This window comes from Antedon bifida, chromosome 1 (genome assembly GCF_963402885.1).
Source record: "Antedon bifida chromosome 1, ecAntBifi1.1, whole genome shotgun sequence".
NCBI classification, from domain to species: Eukaryota; Metazoa; Echinodermata; class Crinoidea; order Comatulida; family Antedonidae; genus Antedon; species Antedon bifida.
Genome location: NC_136226.1, coordinates 7979119 through 7988702, shown reverse-complemented (window position 1 = coordinate 7988702; position 9584 = coordinate 7979119). Strand labels below are relative to the sequence as shown.

Here is a 9584-nt window from a genome sequence, read left to right as displayed (position 1 = left end):
TGATACGCCACAAGAGCGTTGCAGTACCAGTTAAAGAAAGAATAGACGGGAGAAATCGCAAGGGCAAATTTGCAGCTAAAAAAGGAACAAAAATACGTTGTTCTCTATGTAGAAATATGTATTGTTTGACTGAAGAAACTTTTCAAAGACACATGCGTAGTTTTCACGGTAAACTCTTAAAGACTTGTGATGTTTGTGGAGAAACTTTCAGATGGGCTATCTTTGAAGATCACATGGAAATGAAACACAACGGAATAAAGATTTTCAAATGTGATATATGTAAGATGACCTTTGCCGAGAAATCGATGTTTGATATTCACGTCAAAATACACAGAAGAAAATATCCACTTCAGACGTGCACAGCATTTCGATCGTTTCCGATGTAATGTGTGGTCTGTAAGCCTTTTCATAAATATAACATTGCTTCTGATTGCTATTATTATTCGCTCTAAATCTGGTATTGTATGTAACATACTGATAAGGAAACCCCTCCTACCAGCGGACTATGATCTCGCCCTTAAATGTTATTTGCAGTAGGTTAAGGAAATGTTTGCATTGTATTGTATATTTTTGATTAAAAAATGCCCCAAGTCTGTATTGCCTTTTTTTATTTTATTCCACCAGTCGGCGTTTCCATTTTTGTATGGAAACGTATGAAACGCCAAAATATTTATCACTTTGCTAATACAATGCGGTCTAGACTATTAAATCTTTGACCATCTCAAATTATGTGTAAGTCTATCCAATTCGTTGAGTGGTGCTGCAACACGTATACTATTGATTGTAAGTGTGCGCACATATTGAACCAAGCAAATAGTTAGCCATCCTCACAAATTGTATCATCGAAGTGAGGCAATGGATGTCTAGTAACATGTTATGTCTTATTGATGACAACTGAATTTCTTATTGCGGTGTACCGTCACTATGCAAAGGCTGATAAATGTCTCTTTTCAAATTTGCAATACTGTAGAAATAACCGTAAAACAGTGTAAATCTATCAAGGTTCTTGGGGTAGTTTTTGATGGGGTTTAACTCAATTTTCATTAACTAACCAAAAATATCGTTGACAGCCATCGGGTGTGGCTTGTATATCAATCATTTTACTCGTTGTATTTGATATTTTCTAGGGATGACGTTGGAAATGCAGACTACACGTTCAATTGTGCATCCTGTGGTGGTGAATGGCTTAATAGAAAGAAATACAAAAAGCATGTTGCCATATGTAACCGCAGTCGAATGGTGAAACACGTAGTTGAAGCTGATTGCGCCATAAATGCAAATGTAGTTACCTATGATGTTCGTCATGATGGTAGGTTGGTTGAAAAGAATCAAAGAAAAACTATTCAACTTCTAGGATTGAGTAGAAAAGAAACAATTATAGAAAAAAAGTCACACCAAGCTAAAGACGCTACACAGAAAAGTTACAAAGCAAAAATATGTAATGAGCATCTCCCTAGTACCTCTAAAAGTTATGTTGATAGTGTTGGGCATGATGCTGACACGGGAAGGAACCCTTCCTTGTTCAATTGCGAAAAATGTCGGAAAACGTTTGCCACCGAGAATTCATTGATTGGTCACACTTGCCAAAGTATTAAAACTAAACTTTCTCTTAAACCTTGTCGTTTTTGTACTTCTGCTGGATTTACAAATAATATAGAACTGCATGACCATATTAGAAAGTATCACCCGAAACGGATATTGACCTGTACAATATGTAAGCCTGTTTCAGTTTTCTACCAGCCCGTTCTCTATAAATACCACTTAGAAATGCATGCCAATAAAGATGCAGGAATTTCCTTTGAGTGCGTCGTGTGCAAAAAGTTATTCAGAACAGAAGTTCAGGTAAAATGTCATCAAAATGATGTTCATAAAATGGACAATTTGCCTTTCAAGTGCAAAAAATGTGGACATTCATTTCGAATGTTATCAGATCTTGATCATCATCTTGTTACTCATTCTCAATCTGCAAAGAAGAAAAGAAGGGGCTATAAATTTCGCAAAGATCCTAAAACTTGTGACATTTGTGGTAAAACTTGCCTAAGTGCTGGATGTCTTAAAACGCATATGACACGCATGCACATAGATACGACACCTAAAGATTATAAGCGTAAGCTAAGATGTTATAGATGCGATGAAATTTTCGAAAATAAATCACTGTTAGATATCCATATGAAAACACACAGAGATGCAGTGCCGGAAAAAAACGAGTTAATTTGTTTACTATGTGAAGAAGTCTTTCTGAATAGAGTCATTTTTAAAAAGCACATGAACTCTGTTCACAAAGAAGTGGAGTGCAATGTTTGCCAGAAAGTCTTAAGTAATGCAGAAAAACTGAAAAGACACATGAAATTCATGCATGACGAAACGAAGCCTTTTCAATGTGATTGGCCTGTGTGCAGAAGGAATTTCGAAAACAAATCCAAGTTAGATAATCATATTATGATACGCCACAAGAGCGTTGCAGTACCAGTTAAAGAAAGAATAGACGGGAGAAATCGCAAGGGCAAATTTGCAGCTAAAAAAGGAACAAAAATACGTTGTTCTATATGTAGAAATAAGTATTGTTTGACTGAAGAAACTTTTCAAGGACACATGCGTAGTTTTCACGGTAAACCCTTATTAAAGACTTGTGATGTTTGTGGAGAAACTTTCAGATGGGCTATCTTTGAAGATCACATGAAAATGGAACACAACGGAATAAAGATTTTCAAATGTGATATATGTAAGATGACCTTTGCCGAGAAATCGATGTTTGATATTCACGTCAAAATACACAGAAGAAAATATCCACTTCAGACGTGCACAGCATTTCGATCGTTTCCGATGTAATGTGTGGTCTGTAAGCCTTTTCATAAATATGACATTGCTTCTGATTGCTATTATTATTCGCTCTAAATCTGGTATTGTATGTAACATACTGATAAGGAAACCCCTCCTACCAGCGGACTATGATCTCGCCCTTAAATGTTATTTGCAGTAGGTTAAGGAAATGTTTGCATTGTATTGTATATTTTTGATTAAACTTGCCCCAAGTCTGTATTGCCTTTTTTTATTTTATTCCACCAGTCGGCGTTTCCATTTTTGTATGGAAACGTATGAAACGCCAAAATATTTATCACTTTGCTAATACAATGCGGTCTAGACTATTAAATCTTTGATATTTGTTTGAAAATGGGTAGATTATCTGTAGATTCTTTCTTTTATTTAAATTTGAAGTTCTTGCAATAAAGTGGAAACCGCCTCTTGTTGATTATGTTATTTTAAAAGTGAATCATCTGAATTTCTTTTTCTATCTTCCATTAATGTTTCTAAATTTGAGGCTGATAAAGAACTCGAAAAGGTGCTCCCATGACTTTTTGCACGTCTGGCTCGCAGGCTAGTCGAATCAGTTGTAGAATAATGTGTTGATAACTTGATGTATGGTGGACCTATAATAAGAGAAAAAAATGTATTAATGTATTTATTCTTAACAGTTTAATTTACACGCAAAGCGACACGCACCAAGCGTTAAATCATAATAGTCATTTTGACGCGACGAACGTTTCAGTCGATTAAATCCGCTCCTGCATGTAATTCTGAAAGTACTTGCCTTTAGCTTGGACATTGTTATTTTCTTTCTCTTGAGTTCTGAAGTCATAGTTTAGTTTACCCGCATATACTTTATTCGTTCCTAGGTATGGATAAAATATTTTGGATACTAAAGTCTCTAACTGGAAATGTCCTTCGCTATTTGGTTCGCGTACCCCTTGTAGAACAAGAAGCATGTGTTTAAAATCATCGACAATTTCAATAGTAGAATCTTCAAGCAAACCTGTAAAATGAATATTACAATGATTTCAGTATCCAATATGGCATGACAATTGGCTATCTGCACGGTAAACAGTGCGGGTAATTTATTATTTTCTATCGGCACAAATTGACCTGCGCGTGAGTTGGTCGTGGTAAAACCTATATATGTTCTTTTCATGTGACCCCTTCAAGGGGGTGTCTAGTCAATATGGTATATTCAACTTTTAAAATCTGATAAATAATTTGTATATAAAATGTAATTAATTAATTAATTTTTGATTTATATTTGAAGTATACATTTTAACGACGTCAATTCAGCTTTTGTATTATCATTTATTATTTGTTCTGAATAAAAAATACCCGTATGTATTAATGAAAATTGTTTTTTCTGTAGGTTTACCTTTTATTGCTTCATATCTTGCTAAAACCATGTGGTCTCGAAATGCTAATAAGGTTAGCTGTTTGATTGAAAGACCTGGGGACTAATAGAAAATATGTTTGTCAGGTGCGCTCCTAGCTAGATAGTCGATGTATAACCCTCTTGTCGGAGAGGTGGGAACATGAATTTGTCCACAAGAAAATGTCACAGTCTGTCTAACTGTATTACGTTTTTATCCCAACGTCATCATGATGATACCAGTTATCAGTTTATTGATTAGTCGGTAGTTTGATCATCTAGTCAGCTGGTCTGTAAAGCTCTGTCTACACTATCAAACTTTGTGACAAAACAAATGTGATGTGCCCATATATGGACTTGATGATGTCATATCACTACCATATTTGGGCACATCACACTTTTTTTGTCAAACTAGTTTGATAGTGTAGACGGAGCTTTACTCTAGGATGTAGTCACTAGTGGTGGTTTGCTGGTCAGTTGCTCGGTTGGTTGTTCGGTCCGCCAAATGATTAGTTGGTTTATGAATCTTTAGTTAATCGATTGCCTATCGATCAATTAAAAACCTTTAATAATACGTACCCGAACTGGAATGAATATGGCTTGTAGAGTTGGTAGAACTTCCGTATAGAATTTAACCCAAATATCTGCTATAGTGTCGAGCAAGGCATCTTGAATGAAGATAAGATTAGCAGACAAATACATTACAGATTTAATTCTTAGACGGATATTCATATATACATATCAAGCAGAAGGTTCCGGGTTCGAATCTGGGATGGGCTGACTTTTTCTCATTCTCACCGATTTTCTCATCTTATCGTTTCAAATTAATTAATTAAATTTCTGTATATCACCGGGCGGTTTAGAATTCATGTTCGATGCCTAATGTGTTTATATATATACGCTAATCGTATATTTCTTCTGTGATGATACTGTGAATTTCGAATTTGAGACGAATGATATTTGTGTAGCTTAATAATGATAATGATTTAGTCAATGTATGTTACTGCTGTGATAGATAATGCTTACGTCGGAGAGGTTTTACAATTGACGTTATGACGCTCAGATACATGTTATATAAGCCATTATATGCTATGAAAAACTTCGTATTTAAGTGACTTATTATATATTGGGTACTTGTATAATTGTTGATTTTATTGAATGCTACAATGAATTGCTTCAATGTTACATTACACATTTCAATGATTATTATCAGTTTAAAAAAACATTTAAAGACTTTATTTTAAACAATTTTATGAGTGTATGTGAAGCGCCGCTGATTATGAGCTTTTCATAGAAATGGGCTGCACTATATTAATGTTAATGTTCAAAAGCATTCAAGTTGATAATGGGTATGATGATACCATCGATGTTTGTATAACATAATACAGGCTGCATAAAAAATCATCTGCAGTAGTAAGAAATTAGATTGAAATTGTTAGGCCTATAGATTGTTCGTATGCATGTAGTAACATCGATCATTATCTGGTGACTTATAATATAAAATATATATATATATATATAAATCCAAAGGCAAATTACTGAAAAAAATGACAATGCTGTGGGTATCAGTGGCTGGATCTCAATGGAGATACAAATAAAAAAAGCGAAAAGCTAAATCAAAACGATAAAGTAAACAGCCAGAAAAGTTAGCAGAGCTTTCGGGCAACACTAGCCCTTCATCATAAATAATATAAGTTGCTGAGTAAAACTAAAGTTATTGGTGGGCCCCTTTGTAGCTTAAATATGCTTATAGTATGAACTGCGTTGATGAGGATTTACGTATATGAAGAAAAAACAAGTCTAAGTATAACTTAGAGTCGTTTATAGAGGATCATAGGTTATTATCCAGACATATTTGTACGACGTTCTGGTATGTCTGTATATGACTGTCTAAATATTGGATGTTCTATTTTGGAATTATTATTCTGTCATTTGTCACGATGCTACACTGTTTCCTTAATCTTTATGTTTACATTGGAACCCCTGTCATAACGAGCTCGCGTCCGTTTCACGGGTCCCCTTCCTTGCTTAAACCTTGGTTCCCACGAGAGACGCACGACGAGTTGACCAATGCCAATATTCGTCATTAGATTGGTCATATCACTTTCACGTTGTGTGCGCTACTTTCCTGTGTTGCGTCCTCTAGTACTGCTGTTAATGTTTGCATGTCAGAAGTTGTTCTTTTCGAGTAGTAAACGTATGAAACGGCATATGTGCCAAAATATTTTTTACTAATATTAAGTCAAAACTCCGTCGACGACCTAGACTAGCTTTAGACTTACCTCCTTTAGTCAATGACTCGTCTATACGTCCAACAAGAATTGCCATACATTTCTTCAGAAGGTTTTTCTGACAGAAAAAAAAACACACCATAAGTCTTATTTAGGCTATAGTACATAAAACTCACACTTTGTTTGTTTGAATAATAAAAGATTGCTTACTCTGTAATATTCACATATAAATTGTCTTATATCGGAATCAAGCACTACACTGAAAAAATAATATTACGAGAATGTTAACGAAGAAAAAAAATACACAGATCTTAATAAGTGACCATGCAACGGCAAAGTGTAAAACGGGTGTTTTTGTAAGGATATTGTGTCGCGGGGTGCAGGTGCAGCTGTGTAAAACTCTGTCTACACTATCAACATTTATGTGGCAAAATCTTATTTTCCCAATGGACACGATGACATATCACTACCTTATTTGGGCATATCACTACCATATTTGGGCATATCACTACCATATTTGGGCACATCACATATGTTTTGTCAATAGTTTGATAGTGTAGTACAGAGCTTAATTATCAGTATCATCTTTTATTCTTTCTGAATCAGTAGCAGTGCATTACCGGTACCCATGGAGATATTGACGTCATATAGAAAATTTAAAATGTTGTCTCCGTGTTTCAACCCGTACGCTAAAAATAATATTACTGTTCTAGTTTATGCGATTACGTCATAACTGACGTATAGTGTATTATAATAAATACACAACCGAACTGCTGCTACTATTTATAGTTATAGGTATTTTCTGATGATCCTACCGAATTAAACTAATCTGCTCCTCCAACTGCCCTTGTCTCAATGTTTCGCCTTTGAATACTGAAACAACAGCTCTTTGAACACTGAAAGATACAAATAATAATACCATAATGCAGGGTTCCAAAATGTTCCCTATAGGTTTGAAACCTCTGGTATTGCATTGAAATGATTATGTTTACATACAGTTACATATGATTGTGTCATCATCTTTGCATTTTTAAAAAGAAATTATGCTAATATTTTTAGTTGAATTTGTTAGAAATGTTTGAGTAATGTGATCTATAATGTTTGGTATCGTTGCAAAATCTCATCTCCGAGAGAGACAGATACTAAATGAATGACTTAATGTCACATTCTGCTTTCCATATTAAGTTTATAAAACGAGTTCATTTTTTACAGTACTATAATTTTGTGAATACCCCAATTTAAAAGTTGTGAATGTGAAGTTATCACACTAGCAGTTGAATGCACGCGCATGCGTCGTTATCGTTATCAAATTGCGAAAAGCTAAAAACGAACCAATTTTAATGCCGTTACCCTTATTGCCTGTCCTGGGTTCAGATGAAGTATCGACTAAGAAGCGGGCTTTGTTGGTCCATGATGTTCGTGATTTCTATTATATCTAAAGCTCTTTCTACACTGTCAAACTTTATGTGATGCAGCCCATATATGGATGTCATATCACTACCATATTTAAGCATATCACTACCATATTTGGGCACATCACACTTGTTTTGGTCAAACTAGTTTGATAGTGTACAGAGTTTAAAATGTCTTAGGCTACTCCACATAAATCCCTCGGACTAAATACGACTTATTATGCAATCAATGATATCCCTGACAAATTCTATTTCCGTTGTTGGTTGTGATTTTTAATATGAATAATAATGTTTCACATGGTCTTTACCTCTTCTCTCTGTATCAACTATCCAATAAGACCATCATTACAATGTAAATAAGCTCACTGTGTAGTAATCGAATCGAATTGACTTTTTACTTCATGATCAGATTTCATTTAAGAATAGATACCTAATTAATGTCCATAAGTTCATTAGATATAATACATGCCAACGAGCCTTTTTCAACACGAGTTGATACTAACTAGGCTGCAATTATGCATGTTTAATAATTAAGCACTAGCTGTATGACCTGAATTTTATGTAACTTATGTGTTGTTATGTTCCATGTTACAGTGTCACATATCGTCCCAACTGTATCATAGGAGTCAATTATCTGATTTGTGTGTAACTTATGGAAGTTCCATGTTACGGAGTCACATGTCGTCACAAGTCGTCACAAGTTACAACTGTATCATAGGAGTTATTCTAAAGGTTGGCTTGAAAGATAATATCATTAGTAGGCCCTACCTTTTTTCTCCTGAATAACACTTTCAATGATCTGATTTTTATGTAACTTATGGAAGTTCCATGTTACAGAGTCACATGTCGTCACAAGTTACAACTGTATCATAGGAGTTATTCTAAAGGTTGGTTTGATCATTAGTAGGCCCTATCTTTTTTTCTCCTGAATAACAAACACTTTCTAAGCTACAGTATATACTGCAAGTCCATGGGCTCGAAAACAACATCATGGTCGAGACGTCAAGAGCTTGTAATATAATACCATTCGTTTGATTGTATTTACTATTTAACATAATATATTGTGTACACCTGCATGCACACAGTATTGAGTACGTATTAATATCTAATTATATGTTGTATAATAGGATATAACAGCCGATCCAGTGTCCGTCCGTATGCTGATGCTTATCAAGGTTGGCACACCTCGACAAATCTTATCAGAGGTGTAAATCAAGAGAGTGTAAAGTCCATAAGTGTTTTGAAGAACAATTATAACAATACTAAAACCATAGGGCATTACCAATTGTTTAAACATAAATAAAAAGAAAATCTAAGTGTTACCTATAAGACGTACCTATCCCATTCATGATTAAATCCTAGTCCTAGCAACTGTTGTGTCTTTGTCGTCGCAAACTCAGACTGCTGCAGAATGGGCATCGCCGAATTTCGCCGCCCTGGATTGTGCCCCCCTCCGTGTTTCGGAGACCGGAACAAATTAATGCTCAAGTCACTAAATGAACTTCCAGAATTTCGTCGCATTTTTTGATGGAATAACAATACGTTGTTATAAATATGAATATGATACTTTTCTTCTGTTACCTCGATTACAGCGATGATCTTTATTTTAATAAAGATGTCTTTATTACATGTCAGTAGATGATAATACTGGAAAGTAGGGCCAACCTGCAATCAATCAATACGACAGGTAGCACCTTAATTAAAAGGCTGCAGCTGTAAGTGAATCGCTTAACTCGAGCGTGTATCGCCGGTGTG

At 35.0% G+C, this 9584-nt stretch overlaps 2 protein-coding genes across 3 annotated transcripts in view; both read right to left on the bottom strand.

Annotated features, from left to right (window-relative positions):
- Window positions 1-9584, bottom strand: part of LOC144840108 (inositol hexakisphosphate and diphosphoinositol-pentakisphosphate kinase 2-like) — a 230941-nt gene that overhangs the window by 56244 nt on the left and 165113 nt on the right. The window lies entirely within an intron of this gene.
- On the bottom strand, window positions 2947-9528 carry LOC144840219 (proline-rich protein 5-like). 2 transcript variants are annotated; one of them, XM_078695969.1, is made up of 8 exons: window positions 9153-9528; window positions 7233-7313; window positions 6628-6676; window positions 6469-6535; window positions 4766-4854; window positions 4190-4271; window positions 3590-3811; window positions 2947-3428 (listed from the first exon to the last, which is right to left on the bottom strand). In XM_078695969.1, exons 1-8 carry the CDS (start codon window positions 9176-9178, stop codon window positions 3256-3258), a joined length of 789 nt encoding a protein of 262 aa, XP_078552095.1. In that variant the 5' UTR covers window positions 9179-9528; the 3' UTR covers window positions 2947-3255. The 2 variants fall into 2 exon arrangements, with proteins under 2 accessions (XP_078552095.1, XP_078552086.1); XM_078695960.1 differs by having other exon boundaries at window positions 9166-9528.

What these genes read in the sequence shown, in the direction of transcription:
- LOC144840219 (XM_078695960.1), bottom strand. Translation starts at nt 9,350, where the DNA reads ATGCGACGAAATTCTGGAAGTTCATTTAGTGACTTGAGCATTAATTTG. An exon ending in TTTAATCATGAATGGGATAG is followed by an intron (nt 7,314 to 9,165) that starts GTACGTCTTATA and finishes TGTATCTTTCAG; the next exon opens with TGTTCAAAGAGCTGTTGTTT. An exon ending in TAACAATGTCCAAGCTAAAG is followed by an intron (nt 3,429 to 3,589) that starts GCAAGTACTTTC and finishes CTCTTATTATAG; the next exon opens with GTCCACCATACATCAAGTTA.